Here is a 19,314-nt window from a genome sequence, read left to right as displayed (position 1 = left end):
CATCACAGGGCTAACATGTAGAGACAAACAACCACTCATGCACATCTACAGCAAGTTAGAGTCATCAATCAACTGGACAGGAATGTTTTTGGATAGTGGGAGGAAGCAGGAGAACATGTAAAGTCCACACAAAAAAGCACCAACATGGGGTAAGAACAAGGACCCCTCCTTTCTGTAATGCAACAGTGTGTGTGTGTGTGTGTGTGTGTGTGTGTGTGTGTGTGTGTGTGTGTGTGTGTGTGTGTGTGTGTGTGTGTGTGTGTGTGTGTGTGTGGGCAGGGGTATAACTATATAAAAATGAAAACATACAGAACTAGAAAAGTACTCATAGTAGGGATTGGTACATTTCACATTTGAAACTATACGGCACGGACGTACATGGTAATCAGTACCGGTACTCAAAGGTACCAATTTTCGGTACTGTTTTTGTGTTCATGTGGTAAAAAATATCAATTTGTTTGATAATAAAAAATAAAAAAAAATTAAACTTAACACACCTATATTTCAATATATAACCTTGTAATGCTGTGTTCATGTGTAGCATGGACAATTGTCTAGTCTTCCAGTCTCTCACAGTCACAAGGATGCGTTAGGTACCTTAACATGGTACCTTTTGGTTTTATGTGAATTGGTACCCGGTACGTTTGACAGAATTCAGTCGGTACCCATAAAAGTACCTAATTCGACACCCATCCCTAACTCAGAGAGTGCAGATCTCCACCAAGCATATTGTGATTGTCACACAACGCTTGCGTCCTACTTTAATGTTATACTCCCTTTCTGCAGACAGTCTGCTACAATTTGGTGTTAGTTGCAGGTTTGTACGATTATTTGTTAACTGACAGTGTTTAAAATTATGATGACCCAGTACATATTTCATATTCAGGATCTTAGTATCCAGAATATTGCCAGGATCCGGATCGTACTTTTACACATTTCAGAAATTGTAGTGACCTTGCCTTGTCAAAGAAATCTGACCATTAATCGTGGAGTTATTTAAACATGGTAAAAAACGGCCCTATCTCACAATGATACAGAATCCTTGAAAAAAAAAAAACGGATCCAGCTCACCACCAAAATTCTGTCACTTCTTCCTTATCCCATCTTGAACATTTCCTGAAAATTTAATCAAGATCCGTTCATTACTTCTTGTGTTATGTTGTTCACAGACAAACAAACAAACAGGCAAACTCTCCCATGAACATGACCTCCTTGGTGAAGGTAATAATGTTTTGAATGTAAAAACTCAGTGACATTTAAAAGGATATTAAAATGTTCAAATATCCCTTTCATTATGAGAGATAGGAGCTTTTGCTATCGGCCTGACCACTTTGCAGTGGGACCACATTACAGTATCAAGTTAAGTCCTTTATGTTAAGTCTTTAATACAAAAAGTGCTCTGAGAATGCATTATATAGCCTCAGTATTTATGGGGTCAAAGGTGGGCAGCACATTGCTCGAGACTTATAACTAGGTCCTGGGTTGGAAAAGGCTGGGGACCACTGCTGTAAACTAAACCAACATAAGTGTATGTAGAAACAAAAATATGTAAATTGACCTAACAGTTAAAGATTTTATTTAAAACAGGGACTATGGGCTCTAGAAGGTTAATACCTCAAAGATTTTATTTCTGTTCAGTTATTTACCACTTTGTGTTTTAGACAACTGACAATAATTGATAAATTTATCATGTTGGTGTTCAACATGAATCTGTTAAACCACCATCGATTCAAGTTTGTAAAACACTAATTACAGTCTTATTATTAAGCATGTAATTCGTTGAGTCACCTGTTAGATTATTTCATATTAAAATGAACTAGAAATGACTAGGGATTGGTACCTTTCACATTTGAAACTATACAGTACTGATGTACATGGCAATCAGTACCGGTACTGAAAGGCACCAATTTCCGGTACTTTGTCTGTGTTCATGTGGTAAAAAATATCAATTTGTTTAATAATAAAACATAAAAAAAATTTCAACTTAACATATTCTTCAATATATACCTTATATATCTTGCAATGCTGTGTTCAAGTCCACCATGGAAAACCGCCTACTCCCCCACTCCCTCACAGTCCCAAGGATACATTTAGGTACCTAAACATGGTACCTTTTGGTTTTACATGAATCGGTACCTGTTACTTTTGACAGAATTCGGTCGGTACCCATGAAAGTACCTGATTCCGATATCCATCTCTAGAAATAAAATCAAAAAGCATCACCATGGGTTGAGTTACACAGGTTGAATTTTACAGGTACACCCTCCATCTACAGAGTTCAAACTAGGTATATCCCCCAAATAATTGTGATAATAGACTAATCGAAAAAAAAATCTATCAAGAACAATCGTTAGTTCCAGCCATACATCATTGAGCCAAGTATGATTCATGTCATTCCTAAAACAAATCTTTGTACTGGCTTTGTGTTTCCGCTGTCTAATCCAGCAGCTTTATGAAGAGCCACATGGCTGGGGAGACTTCCTAGTGGACAGAAGGTGGACACCACAGCCAGAGTCTGCTTAAGTGCCTTACTATCCCTCATTGATCCTCCCTGACACCATGGGGGGAGCGCAGACATCTAAGAGAAAAGAGAAAATCCCCAGTCGCTGAATGCTAATGATAAAGTGGTGCTTCTCATGTCTTGGCTGAAAAATTGCTTCGCTGGTTGTACATTTTAAGATTGTGCGCCTTAATGCTGAAAACCACATAATGTGAGTCATTGCAGGTTTCATTTCATAGATCTTGTGATAATTTTCACCCAAAATGATCAAAGATGTGTTTTATACGAATTAAACAACATTGCTGTAGTCACCTTTGTCTTCAAGTTCAACAAATCCCTTACATAACTGGAGAAGCAGAGAGTTTCTTGCCTAAAGCAGGAAAATATCCAGCCGACGTTCAGCCTCAGAGCAGACGAATCAAAGTGTTTCTTATTTAGGCCTCAGTGATGATTCACATGAGGTCAGATAAAGAGAGTCAATGCCCGGAGGCTCAGCAACACTCGAAGACAACACTTATCTTCTTCGTCCGCAGAAAGTTTTCCAGGCAGATTAATTTAAAGCTATGAAAAATTCATGAACACATTCGCCGAACAAGCTGGCTTTTGAACAGCTATCACCTGCTGTGGAAGTAAACAAACACAAAATTAACATTTACATTATTAAATTTTTACCATGTATGCTAACATAAACACTTTGACCTTTAATGACAAAATTAGGTTTTAAGACTGATGTTGAGCTCATCGTGTTGTCATATTGGGGGGCTGTGTGTTTCGCCCTGATGTCCTCTGACAAGCTGCGGTATGCCTGGCAACAGTGCACGCTCTGCTGGGCAAGAGGGGTGTGTCTGTGTGTGTGTGTACGTGTGTAGCATCAAACATCATGCCTTTGGTCACTTTTGACTCATGCTGGATGTGCTAGAGGAAGAGTGTATCACAGCATCTCTCTTTTCCCTGCACTCACACACTGATGTGATATGTTTGCTAAAGAAGCAGCACAGCACACGGTTTAAAATGGATGTTCAAATAGATGGAATGCAGCTTATAGATTTAAAACGGGTGCAGGGTGCGTTGAATTATTTCACTAACCTGCATCTGGAATAGAAAGCAAGGCCAATGAAGGATGACTCAGGCTTTTGTGTTTATTTGAGGGAGATGCCATTGCACACCAACAACGCTGACTGGCAAAATTGGGTTCAGTAATTTGTCAGTCTAGCTGAGGCTAAATGTGCAGGAAAAAATTATAAATAGCACCAAATTGTGCTGAAAGTACACCATCCCAAGCAAGGATTTATACTCTGCAATATTTGTTTACAAGACAATGTGTAATACTTTACTCTGGTTGGTGAAAACTGTACATTGTGTAATATCTTGTCTTTTTATTAGCACTTTTGTCAATAAATCAGCCAGTGTTTAACACAAAAATCTTTGTAAAAATCCACCTACAGCTGTCATTTCTGTATCCAGCTGTCTAGCAGCCTCACATTTTATAAGAAGCCAATAAGACATCATTAAAGACTATGTTGTAGAAACACATAAATCTTTCAGTTTACCACTTAAAATGGTTTAAAAAGATTTGGTTTAAAATAAATGGTTTAAAATAGTGTGACGTCTTCACACACATCCTAAATGGTTCATGACACATTGAGCTGGTGGGCCTCAAACACCGAGGTCTTCCCTCAACAGGCTTCCCAAGGGCTGTAAATCATGTATATCTTTTACAGGGGAACCCGGGGCACAGAAATTAGCCTAAAAAAACTCCATCTTTAAATTCAGCACAAAACTAGCCCTGATTTTCTGTATTTTTATTGTGTGTGGACAAATCAGATTGCTATAGGAGACTGAGTTATTGTTAGCCCTTCTGTTTTGCTCATGGCCTTATGGGAATATGCACTTCAAATAAATGTACAGGGGACTACTGGTAAGGGTTGACCCTTCACATTAGTACCCTGAAGTTATAGTAACAGCATTAATTTCATGTATTTACTGTTAAAGGTCAAACAAATTGTTGCAATTGCAAAAAAAAAAAGAGGAAAAATCAAACCATGTTGTTGGGTTTTTTTTTTTTTTTTGCAGTATTGATTGAGCTCCCTCAGGTGTTGAGTCGTATCCATAAATCAGCAACATGTCGACACAGCAGTGGGCAGACTGTTAAACAAAATGCTGCTGTTGTTGTCTGTCTAGGCTCTGCGGTAAAATAAGCCTCTTGCAGGTCAGCACTTCCCTCCAGCTACACAGATATTTTTTAACAGACAGAATAAGTGTTTCCTCTGTGGGTGCAATCTAGCAGTTCCTTTGATATCACACTATACACAAGCAGCTCAAAGGCACTTCTGACAAAAGTACAGACCTTACGCCATGTTTTAACCCCCGAGTGGCACTTCTGTGCGCTGTTATGTAGATTATATAAAGAACAAAACTGAAAGTGCATTAATCTGCATCAATCTTGTTCACTATAAAAATGAGCATGAGTGCAATGACACAATCTTGCTGAGTAATGCTACAGCTGCTGGCAACTTGCAATAATGACTTTGCATAATGCATCCACCCTGACCCAGCGAAGGTCTGGTTTCATTTCCCTGATAAACATATACATACATACTGGAATTGGAATATGCAGTCGCTTCTTTGACTTGGCTCATTTGCTATGCATTGTCTTCCGGCACGGCTCATGTGAAGCACAGCCAGTATCCGCTTAGCTTAGCTTAGCTTAGCACACTGTCTTGAATCAAAAGCATCACAACCATGTTCTTTAAAAATTTGTGTGACATAATTTTGGGTCCATACACTCTGTATGAAGCAAATGGACACACCAAGAGGTACCTGCTTCCTCCAAAACAGACTTTGCCTGTTAAAAATATGGACTATTGCTGTTTGCAACTTGGTTTTAGTTAAAGCCAGGATAACGGTTTCCTTCATTTCCATGCCAAGCCAGCACAAGATAGCATGTATCAATCCTGTAATTTCCCTCTACCCTCTGAGTCAAACTATTCAATTAAGAGCCACAAGGCCTATAGGGGAGTAAGAGACGTAAAACATCCTACAGGTAGACCAGGTTGAGATATAAAAGTAGTCGTCACATAGGTGCTGCGTAACCATGATAAAAATAAAGGACCACTACCGTGAAAGAGCAAGACACCTAAATTTACAGCAAACCTGCCTCCATCAGGAATAGAAATGTGCAAGCTGCAGCAAATATGGGTGCTCTGATGCCCAACCCAAAAATCATCACACGTTTTGCTGCATATTAATGGTGGTTGATGCTATAAGAGTGCACCAGGTGCAAAAACACATAGAAGCTCTTTTTGAGGACATCTACAGACTGAAAAGGGGGCATTTGCTCTCCAATATTTCACCAAACTACCTCCCCCTGCACTGTGGGGCTTGTGACGATAGCAATAAAGACAACAGAACAGGTTACCACTGGTACCTGACGTTACCCTCCCTGTAAACACCGTCAGATTCTTCATCCATTCAAATAAAAATGTGCACACAGTCCACCAGTCAGCCATGCAACGCTCTGCTGCTCCACAACGCAAACAGCGCGCACAGGCTGCAGGAAGAAAGCTCAAGCTTGCAACGCTAAACCGTGTTGTTTTCACTGATAAAACATCGAATGCATACTGCCCTGCTTGGTGTGAGCTGTTTTTACACGATTCTTTCCCAGAGCTATATGCTTTCCACATAAAACGTATGCGTTGTTATTTTATACACAGTGCTCGTAAAAGCTTCTATGTGGCCGTTTTTTACGCAGCTCAAGGACAAGCAGAGCCCAGGATTAAGCAGCGATACTCCCAGAGAAGGAAGAGGTTAAGCAGGCTGATATTAGGGCTAATATGCGATGCTGGCGGAAATAAGTCCTCTTGGGACAAGCCAGGTTCCAATACCTGCAACATTATGTGAAATAAACACAATAATCTACTGCTGCGATGACATTCAGGGAGGCTGATGACAATTTGAGGGTCGGAAACGTCATCCAGACATTTTACACCCAGGGTTTTTTCCGTTTTTCCCCGTGACAAACACGAAAACACCTCAGACATACAGGCTAGTATTTACTGATGTCTTACCCGGGCCGCCATCTTCACGGTTGCGGGAGATCAAGGATGCAGCTCGGGTCAATGATTCATAGGACAGCGGGGACAGTGAGCAGAAAAGCTCGGCAGCAGATGAGTTTATAAGCTGCACAGCACCTTGCTCTGATTGGCTGATGTAAGCGGAAACGCACCAACGGGGATGTCACCAATAGCTCGCGTGCGGCTGAGCTACAACACCCACTAGCGTAAAAAAAATCTCTCACGTGGCAGATTCACAATAGTGGGTAAAAGACAGTTGACTTGTGGCTCGCTGTGGTAGTTTTATGTCTGTAGTCGACAATTAATGGTGAACAGTGTTCGCCCTGGCACGTGCACAACCATATAACTGCGCTACACGACGGTTGCAGCCCCACGCGCACGAAATACCTTGCTTTATGTCTCTTTCAATGCTAAACCGTCGACGTAGAATTAATTCGTTGAATTGATTTCCCTGTACGCTCTTCGGTTATTTAAAACTTTGGCATTTTCTTGACCACAGCTCTGTGTTTTTCAGCACCACGGACAGCGCCCCTATGCTCCCTGCTTGTAACTGAACTGACTCACCGACACAGCAGTGCTAAAGCGGTGCTATGACATGTAAAAACAGAGAAATCACTCATTTAAAGATATATAAAGCAGTCAGTTGGACGGAAACAGACAGAGCTCATATCCAGATGTTAAAACAGAAAACATCAGCTCCACACATCAGGAAGAAGTAGGAAGAAAATGTCAAATTTCATTAAATGAAAAAAATCATTAATTAAACAGGACACCATTTATGAATCCAGTAGACATGTTGAATACATGCAAAGGAAGCACAGAAGTGACGGCTTAAACACGACCGAGCTTCTTACAACCACAACTACCACACTGTTAGTTAAATGTGGTCTTATATTTATCTCGAAGTAGGTTGAGAACATTACTGGACAAACAAATAGAAGGCTGAAAAACACTTGTGGGTTGTATAAAAATGTCTCACTCATGTCTCTTCATTTGTACTGAGCAGGGTGACTAAAAAGATTATGTGTATTTGGGAATTTGGATGTCAACAAAACATCAGTGTTTCTACTTAAAGAAAGCTTTAGTCAAGTCAAAAAAAAAGAAGAAATACTATTTCTATGCATTTCCAAAAGGGAGGGAAAACCAAATCTCTTATGTTTTATGTAAACGGGATGTGCATTCAAAACCATGGAGAGTTCCAGTCACAGTCCCAAAGACCACACAGTATCCCAAGCAGTATCATAAACAAACACTATCTATCTATCTATCTATCTATCTATCTATCTATCTATCTATCTATCTATCTATCTATCTATCTATCTATCTATCTATCTATCTATCTATCGCCTACAAAGTGTTATCACTGTTATCAAAATGATTTATGTTACAGGAAGCTCGAACGATACAAATGCAGATCTCGTCTTTAACTGCATGTCGCCGAAATATTTTCTTTCTTGGTATATGTGACTACTGTGTCATCAGTCTCAAAATAAGAATCCATATTTTTTTAAAGTTTGCCTTTCATCTTCAAATACTATGCTTTAAGTTTGTGATTTGCTTTTCAGTTAGCTGCCAGTGTGCCCTTGAGTAAGGCTCCAAACTGGCCCTTATTGATTTGCAGCACCCTCAGTCTGGCATCCCTTTAATAATGGATGTCTACAGGATCCTGTCTGTTTATTCCTGGCATATGTTTGCATTGCAAGCTTATAAGATTTAATTCAAGCAAAGGATTAATTAAGTGTTATTTTAACTTATTGTAATGGAGTGTATAACAACCCTGTTTAGTATCATATTGTGAGATTCTTTTCAGTTCACATTCTTACTGACAAGTAAAAGCAAGCTGTTATGTTCTTCATGCTCCATTATCTAAATGTCATCACACAAAGTGGAACTATATTCATCCTGCTCTTGTGGTGTGTCAAAACATCATCTGTCAGCACTGCACCAACATATTGGTGCTACAACTTCCAAAACACCACTTCATCTCTGAACCAAATCTATTTTCTAATCTATTTTCTAATCTATTTTGGGGATCACCTTCACAATTCAGCACTGCCCCGCTGTGGTCAGGCTAAGAACTGTCTCGAAAGACAAGCATCATTTATGACATGGATAAAAAAAGAAACAGAGGAGGCCTTGCTTGTAAAGGTTTTTATATAAAGTACCTGTAACAGTTGATCAAATTATTCTTATTTCTCACATAAATATTCATACATCCACAGAGTAACAGACTGCAGCATCAGCACTCTAGTAACACTAGTAGCCTTGACTTTTGTTCAACAAAGATTCTTCTTTATACAACATGATTCACAACTTAAAGGAATGAAACCATAATAACTTCATCATCATTTTCATAAGCTTCATATGTTACACGATAGTTTTTGTCTTGTATGTGTCGCAAGAGAAAATATGGCACATTGTTATGAGTGGATAAGTGATGAGAGCATGTAGAGGGGGGTGGTTTTCTACCCATTCTCCGCTTTCCAGTTCTGAGGAAAGGTTCATTCAGAGGACAAATTTTTATCGCTTTGCTTCCGCTCTGGTTTCTCTTTGCTTAGGTTAGGTTAAAGAAAAATGTTTTGTAAAATGTCTATTCATTTACGTTTCATTTTTCAGTCAAATTCTGACATCCACAAGGTGTTGGGTAATCTAAATGTAATATACATGACTATGTTGAGGGTGATTCGAACCATCATTTTTGTCTGTTTCAATTAAGTTGTAGAAAAAATATTGACCATTTGCTAAACCCAAGCTGATAAAACCTTGATCAAGCTCAAGAGTTTCACTTTGCTCTCCTTTTCTCCTTTTATTAGCTTTAACAGTAACTAAATCTTATTTTACAGATATCAGTGTGTGGAATAATAATCTATAACAGTTACCTTTTGAAATGAATGTTATGTGATTTAATGACGTATATGTCCCCTTTGAACTTGTCTTTTATCCATTAACCTGATGCAATACAACTCTCATCAAACCCTCTACTCAAAGTTCAGAGCTTCAAGTGGAACAAATTATTTGAAAAAGTGCTCTCAAACAGTCATTTGGGGGAAAATGCCACTCAGAAAAAATGCTACTTGTGAACTGTTCAACCCATCAGAAACAGCTAGGAGGAAGGTTGTGTAAACAAGCTTGTTTGCCATGGATTCAGTCTTCGTGTGCATATTTGTCTGGTGAGGTCTGACTCTGCATCAAGGCTACATTATTTTTACAGCATGGTACCTTAGTGCAGCCTGATTAGTTCACATCTGAACACATAAACACAACCAGAGTGAAAGCATCACCTGCATTGTGGAGAGACCCAGTCTGGGAACAGGTATGACATTCTGTTTTTTCTTGCCAAGTGATTAAAATCCCAACTTGTATTTCCGTTTTGTTAACTGTTTCTCATATCATAGAGCAGACCAGATACACATTTCCAGGAGTTAGAACAGAATGCTAAGTGCCCCAGCTTAGGATGACCCCAATTTAGGCATACATTATGCAAAGTGACACAAAATTTCTCAGTGTATTAAAATCACAAGCTTTCCGTTTTGACTCCCAATCCTTGTGAACCTGAAGTAGTCCTTCTCTTCTTGTTTATAACATGATGATACAATGTGAAAAACCTCAGTCCTGATTCCTTTAGAGTCCTTCTTGTTTACCAGTCAGAGACTTTGAGTCGGCTCATGTTTTTCTTGTATGAAATGACGAGTCTTTAGATTGATATGGCACAAAGATCTCTGCCTGATCGAGGAGGTCAGAGCTTTTCTAAAATTGCAGACAGTTTATTGGTTAGACTCGGGGATGTGACATCATCAAAGGCAAAGAGCCTCTCGAGGCAGTCCATTGATATTTCTCGTGCAGTTGAGTTGAATACAGTCTTTAATGGAGACAAAAGAGGGGAGCTTTCCAGAGTTTGAAAGCCTCTGCTACAAACTGAAGAGTAGGAAGTTAAAAGAACGAGGGGTGTAGAAGCCGTCAACTTCTGTACGGTAAATAAAGGATCTGGAACTTTTGAAGGCTGATTAATCTTCACTGGGAATGATCCAAAATCTTGCATAATTTTTCGTCCAATCTGGAGGGGTCTTCATGGCCCCAAAGCACCATGGAACCCCAAGAGTTGATTTCTGTTCCTGATGTATGTGCAGCAAAGCCACTCAAAGTTTTCCTTCAAGAGGGAGTTCTTGTGCCGGGCCGCCAGGATGTCACATCACTGAGCCTAGCTTTTAGCAGTTCAACACAGCGACCGCTTAGTCTCTTCTCTTACATGAGTCGCGGTGTGCCCGAAAAGAAAGCAGCATGCTAGGAACCTATAGAAGCACACATGCATGTCAAACAACTCTGTGAATAAGTAAGCCGTCAGGTCAGCCGACCAGAGAGTCTTTGAACAAGGGGCAGCTGGATTGTACTGGGCCACACCAGAGAGGGCCGGCCGGCTCAGACTGGCCTGGAGAAGGTGGACAGAAAGATAGAGAGAAATTCTGTGTCCTTAAGTTTGTGATGAGTACTGAGTAGAAGAAAAAAAGAAGATATGAAAGAGGAGGGGGGATAAGACTTCAGAAGTCCCTCGATCAGAGTGGTGACAGCAACATCAAAGTTTTGATTTTTAGACAAAAAAGTCACATCAACACTTGTGGCGTCTTCACCTCCCACACAACTGCAACATGATAACACTTTCTTTCTTTCATTCTGACGTTTGCTGCCAACGTTGGAGACGGATTTGTGAGCACATCCTCCACGATCCAGTTCCACTAATCATTCAACATGAGCGCAGTGTTTCACAAATCTTTCTTTCTTTCAATATAAAGTCTCTCAGTCATTTGGAACAGCACCAATGTGGACTGCATGAGAAAGTGCAGGGGGGCAGGAAGAAATGAAGTAAATCCCCCTATACGTTTGGTCAGTATTGCATTTTCCCATGTTTTTGTACATACAGCTTATAGACGGGTGATTTAAAATGATAATTAAACCATGCCCCAAAAGGATAAAGATTTCACAATCTAAGAATCAGATTTTAAAGCAAAAAAAAAACACCTATGTTCCCTTCAAGGTACATCACTTGGGTAATATGTGGCCTCATATATCCACAAAACAAATTTTCCAATTAGAGACCTAAATTTCACATTTCTACAAGTCTATAAGACAACTTGTATTGTTGTTACTTGCTCATCTATGTTGTGTTAGTATTTAAAGTTATATTAGCAGCCAGTGTGGCTAAGTGCAACAATTTTGGGCAGGAGAGTGGGGATAAGGTAAGTGGAGTTGGCAATAAGAAGGTATTTGTCTTCAAGAACGTATGATGTGAACTCATGCAAGGTGCTTCTTGTTTTTCTTAACCCTGACATTTCTCTCGAGTAGAAAAGCCTGGACTGGTATCATTGTATCACTATTGTGTATCATCACATTTAATATATTTAACCTCTATAAGGTGGTCTGTGTTGTCTGGCATTTCTATCCCCATTTGCTCAGCATCTAACAACTGAGAAAAAGGACTCCAGATCAATCACATCTTATCGCCCTGAAACAAAGTTCAGGTCAGATTTGATGTCTGTCTCCAGACTTAAGCCAACCATATCGACCTGTTCCTCACAGCTTGTCAATGTCTTATCACCGACAACAAATAAAACAAAGCTTCCTTTGTTAAAACTAGTGATCGTATCGCTGCCTTAAAGCTTGCTATTGTGTCATCCTGAGCAGAGTGACCCAGGTGTTGGATACCAACAAGTAGCCTGAAAGTCATGTGAATCTAATCAGATCCGATTATGTCGAATAATGCAGCAATAACCCTGATCTAATCTGCTTTCTTGTAGTTAAAGTGACAGTTGTTACCGGATCATTGAAGAGTTTGTGTTTTTGTGGCTCAGTGTTTGAATAAATGACCGAAGTAACGCCAGAAATGCTTCAGAAAGGAAATAGAATCAGAAATAAACCAGTAGAGATGCCAGACAACAGTACTACTCCAAATACCACAACACTGCAACACATTTGTTCAACCTAACTTTCATCAATCTTTCCATCCATCCTTCCTTCCCCCCTCCCAGCTCCCTCTTATCGGTCAAGGCCAATGAGAAGTTTGGTTTTCTCCTCCTCTTTCTTGCTCTCGTTCTTTAGGTCAGCAAACACCTGGGTGAAGTAATGCGGGTCGGTGTTGATCTGCAGCATTTTCCCGCTCATCCGGTTGATGATCTCCAGGCAGCGGTCCCAGAAGGCCTCCTTCTCGGCCTCCACCAGGAAGGGCTTTAGCGGGTAGGAGATCTCGTTGCCCATGTAGGAGTACGACAAGTACAGGCAGGTGAGAAGCGAGGCTTGCAGCTCTCGCTCTGAGGCCACCTCAGATGATACCACATCGCGGCACAGCATGTAGAGGAAGACCACATTGGCTGGAGTGATGAAGCCCTGATCCTGCCAGCCCTGAAGGAGGAGGGAGCGGTCCACGCTGCGCAGCCACAGCACTGGATCTGTTGGGGAGAGACGCTTGAGGCGGTAACACCTACGGCACAGGAACTCACCCAGGCTGCGCATCAATTCACTGGTTGAGGCCTAGGTTGGAAAAACAAAGGAAGGCATCTCGTGTTAGTTGAGTAGAACATGTTTGTAAAAAAAGATATAGATTTTGAAGTCTTTGTTTTACCTGGACTATGACACGCTTTGGGGTGCCAGCAGCAGTCGACGGCTGTACCCCAGAGCCTGTCAGGGAATTCTTTTTGGCAGCAACAGTAACTACATTGGCCAGGGTCTTGGAGGTGGGCAGGTGGGAGGAGGTAGTGGTGGTGGTGGCTGAGGGATCCTGGCTGGATGTGTAAGATGAAAGATTAGCACAGGACTGAGACTTCTTCAGCTTCATGCTGTTCGAGGCGGAGTTAGCTGTGGCAGTGGCTTGGCCATCTGGAGAACTTCCTTTCCCACCATCTCCACCTTCTGACTGCAGCTTCTTGGAGCCCTTCCTCTTCGCTGAGACAGCTACAATGCGTTTCCATGGTAACACATTGATGATAGAGGGGCGTTTGAGGGACTTCGAAGCTGCTGTGGCAGCATCTTTAGCGTTCTTGCTGTTCTGGACTGCCGTGTAGTGGCCTACTGTGGCAGGGCCATCCTCAAACAGCACCGCCTTGCGGTAGCTGGGAGACAGCGAGAGCACTGTACCCATGATGCCTGTACAAGGTTAGGGACAGAGGAAATGAGGACGAAGTGGTGTACAGGTCTTTTATTGGTTGAGACTAGCTTTGAAGGAGTCTCACTTCTGGAGGAAGTCAAACCTGTAAGAAAGAAACAGAAAGGAGTGTAAACAATGCACCACTAAGATATCTGAATGACATGGTTTTAAGATGACACATACCGTGTGCTACATACAGCTTAAGAGATGCAGTCAGCCTTGGAAATGAGATTTTATCCATTGATATTTTGTCAAGTGTGTTCTCAAGATTAAAACTGAACCTTTGTATGGGAATATTTGACTTATTGAGGTTTAGTTATTGCACGTGAAGGTGGTCAATGTCTGTGTTTGTGTCAAAAAGTACAAGATAATTTTAATAAGGGTGGGGTGTCTGGAACCGTATTTGTAAGTAATGACAGATGAAACTCAACAAGTTGGGCTTGCTTTTTTCTGGAATGTCGAAAAAGATCATATAGAGCGACTTCTAATTGTAATAATTGTTAAATTGCTTTAACTGTCCAACAATATGTATCAATAGATTTGTGCATATGTGTACATATGTTGGGTGTTTAAGTATAAGTAAAGATATAGGACATATATTTGCAGGCATATAGGTGCAGACAAGTTTAAGTATTTGATATATAGCTGCTAAAAGCTAAGCAGCTGTTCATATTCTCAATAAGAAGAAGGTTTGAGCCAACCACTTTAATGCCTTCTTCATTTTTATTTTTATTTCTATTTTAAATGATAGAATTTTTCAGGAACATACTAATATAAAACATTTAGGATGCTATTTATCACAGTGAATATGCAAACTTTGATGATTTTTCAGTGAATTTTAAATACAGCTGAATTAGAAATCCTTAAGCTACAGCTATAATGGGACATTCCTTCACATGAATGTCAAGACCTCAAAGCCATGAATGCTCCTGTGCAGTAACTTAAATGCGCGTGTTTTTTTATTTTTATGTGAAAGAAGATGAGCATTGCTCTGGATGACTTTAGCCAGTATGATTTTATTTTTTACTGGATTTTGTTCCCCATCTGTCAAAGGTTATGTCCATCATGACGTATTGTTTTCTACACAAAGCATATGCATCGTGTGTCACGGCAGAGTAACGCGGACCTGCTGCTGCTGTTCATCAGTATTATATAAGAAGCAAGATGAGGCCACAGCGGCACGAGAAAGAAATGTGCGCAAGCATCCATCTTAGCTTCAAAATGGAAGCCTTGAAAACAAGTCCTCCAACACACTGCAGCTTCACAAACATCCACTGATAGACCCTCACTCCTACACGTCATTATAATGAAAATAAGGCATATAATGAACTTCTGTTCAATTTGAATGATCTATTTTAAGGACATCGATGGAAAGGAGAGTGCGCCTACACACCTGTGCATTAGGTGATGATGTCGACATTGTTGGCTTAGAAGCATAACGCAGGCCCAGACATTTTCTCTGTACTGTAGCTGTATTATCTTCGGTGATAAGCTGAAAATGTGTTGCAGTAAATAGGAAAATGTTCACTTGGATTTTCTTACCTTCTGATTATTCGTCTCGTCCTGGGGAATCCATAAATCACACCTTGACCACCCCCCCTCCTGTTGGGCTAATGCGGTCAAAATGTGAAATCGTTCACAGCCCCTCTACTCGGTTTCCACACCGCCAGCAAAGAGCTGATCTGGGCGTGAAAAACGGATCAGCCCTTGATAATGTGCAGTCCCTGTCGCTACAGGCCTACGGGTTTGTTTCCCAGATAAATGTTTTTCTTCTTCCTCAGATTTTCATTTACCAAAAGTCCCTCGCTCAGGAACGCAGATGCAGACAGGTGTAAAATGTGCTTCAGTCCTTCGCTTGTAGCGAGTGGGAAGATGTCTTCCATTGAGAGGGGGAAAATCTCTACAGTCAGGGCTGTTGACGTCCCGGAACGATGCTCAAAGCTTGGAAAACCTCTCTCAGATTCAAAGCATCGGTACAGATCGCTTCACAAAAGAAAACAAAACAAAGGTGGAGACAAAAGTATGAATTCCTAAAACTGGAAAGCAGCCCTCAGCTATGCTGGAAGAGGGAGAGGAGGGGGAGAGCGTGAGGGAGACCCGTTGCTTTGATGCGGGCATCTGCAGTTATTCGGGTTGGATGTGAAGGAGAAACGGAGCCCTCCCATTGGCTGCTGCTGGGATGCTGCTGCTGCTGGCTGTCAATGTCGCAGCCGCGCCGCGAACGCCATTGGCCGCCGACAGACTCGAGCCTATCCGAAAGGTCGCTGTCCGAGGTGCTGGAACCAGCCGACCAGATGTGTCAAAGCTGCTCCGCGGTGGCAGGGTGGGGGCGCAGGGTAGGAGGAGGAGAGGCGGAGGCTGGCTGCTAAAGATGAACGCGGAGGTTTTTGTGAATCAGTTTGAGTGGGCCGAGCCCTGCTAACGCTGTGAGGGTGATAATACGCCTGCAGACAAATGTGCCCATGCGCTGTTCTTACAGCACTGGAGCTTAAATGCTTTTTTCAAATTTGTGTTTTGACTGGACTACAAGCATTTTATAAAAGTAACTAGAACAGTAGGCTACGATGCCGTACACATTCCTCTACTCCTCCAGATGCTGTTACCACAACAGCTCATTCCCTGTCCCCTATATATGTATATATATATATATATATATATATATATATATATATATATATATATATATATATATATATATATATATATATATATATATATATATATACGCACACACACACACACACACACACACACACACACACAGATCCATAGATAGATAAATAGATTGATAGATATAGATAGATATAGATAGATAGATAGATAGATAGATAGATACATACATATATACATACATACATACATACATACATACATACATACATACATACATACATACAAAGTTAGATACATAGATAGCCTACACATATTTACTTACGTTACTGTTTTCTCATTTTGATGATAGTATGCCAAATGTCTGTGATTATGGAAGAAAACTTGTAGGTCCAAATTGGAACATTGGATTTTAAATGTAAAATTTTAAAATGTAAAATTTTATTTTATTCACATTGTGCTTCTTAATTAAGATTAAATCCATGTTGTTGGCATGTGTTTTAAAAATTTTAGCACTACAAAAGATCATGGCATTATATATCAGCTAATGGGAAAAAAACACTCAATTGTCTTTTTTTTTTTTTTTTTTTGCTCCGATTTAATCCCTGGTAACAGCTCAAAATGCCCTTAATTTAACGTGTTCCCTAGTACAGAATATCTATGCGCCATTCAAGACCGGAGTTGTAAAATCGTATTCAGATCATACTTTGGTTGTGTCTCTAAATGTTTTTTCCCCTTCAAGGCTCTGGCAACACTCAACTACATAACCCGTCGTGCAGTTCGCGGCAGCGTGCTTTCACTTCCGGGGTACGCCATTATAAGACAAATGTTTTGTTATGAAAGTTGTGAACACATAGCCAGTTGGCCTGAATAAGGCACTTAACGCATTATACATGTTCAGTCGTTTGTCGAAGCGTCAACATGGATGCGTTGCACAGACACCGCTCACTTTATAAGGGGACGACTCCACCATGGAAAGAAACATACCGCAAAGTGAGGAGCAAACTGTGTAGCCGTTCGTTAGCTGGGCTACAATGTGGGCTAACACTGCTTTCCCTCCCTGTGCTTTCTTTTTAGCGTTGTGTGGACAGACTGAAAAACAGTCGGTCAAGGCTGTTGGAGAGGTATCGTCAGATGGGGGACAGCCACCCCTGCAGCAACTCCGGGACGTCCATAATTGTCCAGGAGGTGATGGAGGAGGAGTGGAGCGCGCTACAGTCAGAGGACCGGAGACTGCCATCTCTGTGGGGGCCACACGGCATAGCAGAGGTCAGATATGTCTCAGTCCTCTTGTCTTATTCAGGGTATCTTTATGTCTAGTTTTACCCGTGTCAGATGTTAAAAACTTCACAAACAAAAATAAAGCTTTGACATTGTTTGAACATCCTAAAGTAAAGTCTCGTTAATTGCAAGCAAAGTTCATACTACAATAACTTAAAATTTAATCATTCAGTTAATTAGACAACTATAAAGCTTAAAACTTTTTGTGGACACAGGACCTGGATCCACAAGTAAGTTTTGAAACTAATAAGAGGTCTTCTTTCTCTTTTCATGTACAGGTTTTTAATGTCATGAAAGAGTATGATGAACTGGCAGTACTTGAAGAAATCCAACAGGAGCTTTTGTCTCATGGTAACATAATACTCTGAATAGAAGAATGCATTTTTTTTCAATTAGGATGAGCTACTTTGCAAATAGTGCATTTCTTCCACTGTGCAACAGAAATGTCCATCATTGAAGAATATGAGAGGAACTTGCAGTACGAGCAGCAGTACATATCAACAGTTGTGGAGGGGATGGATGAGATGCATATCATATGTCCCATTTGTAACATGTAAGCCAAAGACATATCTTCCAATATATTGAACAATATTGGTTAACATTTTAAACATGCAGTCTGTCTCCGGTGGTGTATGTGTGTGACAAAAGTATGCCTCTTGTGTTTCCCAGGAAAAACTTAAACATCAACAACTATTTTGTCTCCTGCCCCTGTGGACTGTACATTAACACTAAGGTTTGTTTATGTGATTGCTTTTTATTTATGAGACACTTGTTTTATATAATATAATTATTTTTTCTAATCATTTATCTATCCTGAGCTGGAGTGATGAAAGTATGTTTTATTTCAGACATTGCCAAAGCAGCCTGAGTCATAAAAACCTTTTTTGCAGGAGTAAATTCAAGCAAATCTGAACATATTTCACATTTCTATAACCTTTTTCTCCTTTTTTAGAATCAGAATATCAACCCCAATGTCCTACAGCATCTTCTAGAATCCAAGGTGTCAGAGCACATGGAGGACTGTATTCACAATCCTGTTTTCTCTGTAGCTCCCAACACAGATGGCACTTCTCCGAACTTGATGATAAGCTGCAAGGTACTGCACAGTTACTGCCAAGACATTTTTTGAAACAGATCAGGAGGTTCATACCAGGAAAGGAAAATCCATTACTGTTACTAAATTTATAGTTTCCTGGCTCTGGGAGCTAAGGTTTCTTCCTCCTTTAGGCTTTAAGGCCACAAGTTTGTATTTTATTTCCCCTTTTGTATTTTGTTGTGGACATGTAGGATACATGAGCTTATTGTACTTTCCTCTTCTTTCAGGTTTGTGACTACCTCTCCATTGTCCTGTGAAAGAAGATGTCCCAGTTATACGTGATTCATACTACAAGTTATATATATTGTGTTGTTATCTGATTGTGCAATAAAGACTATTTTTTAAATGTAAAATGTTGATTCCTTGAATTATCCTGTATGCTTCCTCTTTTAGAAACCCTTCGTACTAAGGATTCTGTGATTAAAATGCATTTGTCAAATGTTTTATTACAAAGAACCATTGCTAAAACTATAAGAAATCTCAGTTTTGCTAATAGCGCTCGACCAAAAGTGTATAAAAAAATAAAAGTTTTCCTGTCTTTTTTTCTCATTTGGGCGAGTTTTATTTTTATTTTTTAAACATGACCAAAATGAGCTTCCATACTTTTATACCTGAAGGCAAA

At 40.3% G+C, this 19,314-nt stretch overlaps 3 protein-coding genes across 4 annotated transcripts in view; 1 reads left to right on the top strand and 2 right to left on the bottom strand.

Moving 5' to 3' along the window:
- Positions 1 to 6,725, bottom strand: part of LOC141809927 (vesicle-fusing ATPase) — a 33,660-nt gene extending 26,935 nt beyond the window's left edge. Inside the window, exon 1 of one of the 2 annotated variants that reach the window (XM_074697173.1) lies at positions 6,568 to 6,725. In XM_074697173.1, the coding sequence (XP_074553274.1) occupies positions 6,568 to 6,579 (12 nt within the window). In that variant the 5' untranslated portion in view covers positions 6,580 to 6,725. The remainder of the gene's footprint in view (positions 1 to 6,567) is intronic. The other variant, XM_074697172.1, reaches the window with a different exon arrangement.
- A 1,990-nt stretch (positions 6,726 to 8,715) lies between these two features.
- LOC141810042 (cyclin-dependent kinase 5 activator 1-like) lies at positions 8,716 to 16,128 on the bottom strand. The gene is made up of 3 exons (XM_074697346.1): positions 15,248 to 16,128; positions 13,184 to 13,808; positions 8,716 to 13,092 (listed from the first exon to the last, which is right to left on the bottom strand). Exons 2-3 carry the CDS (start codon positions 13,697 to 13,699, stop codon positions 12,601 to 12,603), a joined length of 1,008 nt encoding a protein of 335 aa, XP_074553447.1. The 5' UTR covers positions 13,700 to 13,808; positions 15,248 to 16,128; the 3' UTR covers positions 8,716 to 12,600.
- A 968-nt stretch (positions 16,129 to 17,096) lies between these two features.
- rpain (RPA interacting protein) lies at positions 17,097 to 19,051 on the top strand. The gene is made up of 7 exons (XM_074696982.1): positions 17,097 to 17,308; positions 17,393 to 17,584; positions 17,875 to 17,947; positions 18,038 to 18,149; positions 18,266 to 18,329; positions 18,549 to 18,692; positions 18,920 to 19,051. The coding sequence occupies exons 1-7, from the start codon at positions 17,237 to 17,239 to the stop codon at positions 18,947 to 18,949; spliced, it is 687 nt and encodes a 228-aa protein (XP_074553083.1). The 5' UTR covers positions 17,097 to 17,236; the 3' UTR covers positions 18,950 to 19,051.
- The last annotated feature ends 263 nt before the right edge of the window (positions 19,052 to 19,314 follow it).

The sequence above is a fragment of the Halichoeres trimaculatus genome, unplaced genomic scaffold (genome assembly GCF_033239565.1).
Source record: "Halichoeres trimaculatus isolate MK-OKI-2021-1 unplaced genomic scaffold, fHalTri1.1 fHalTri1_scaffold_20, whole genome shotgun sequence".
NCBI lineage: Eukaryota > Metazoa > Chordata > Actinopteri > Labriformes > Labridae > Halichoeres > Halichoeres trimaculatus.
This window is presented reverse-complemented; position numbering and strand designations above follow the sequence as displayed.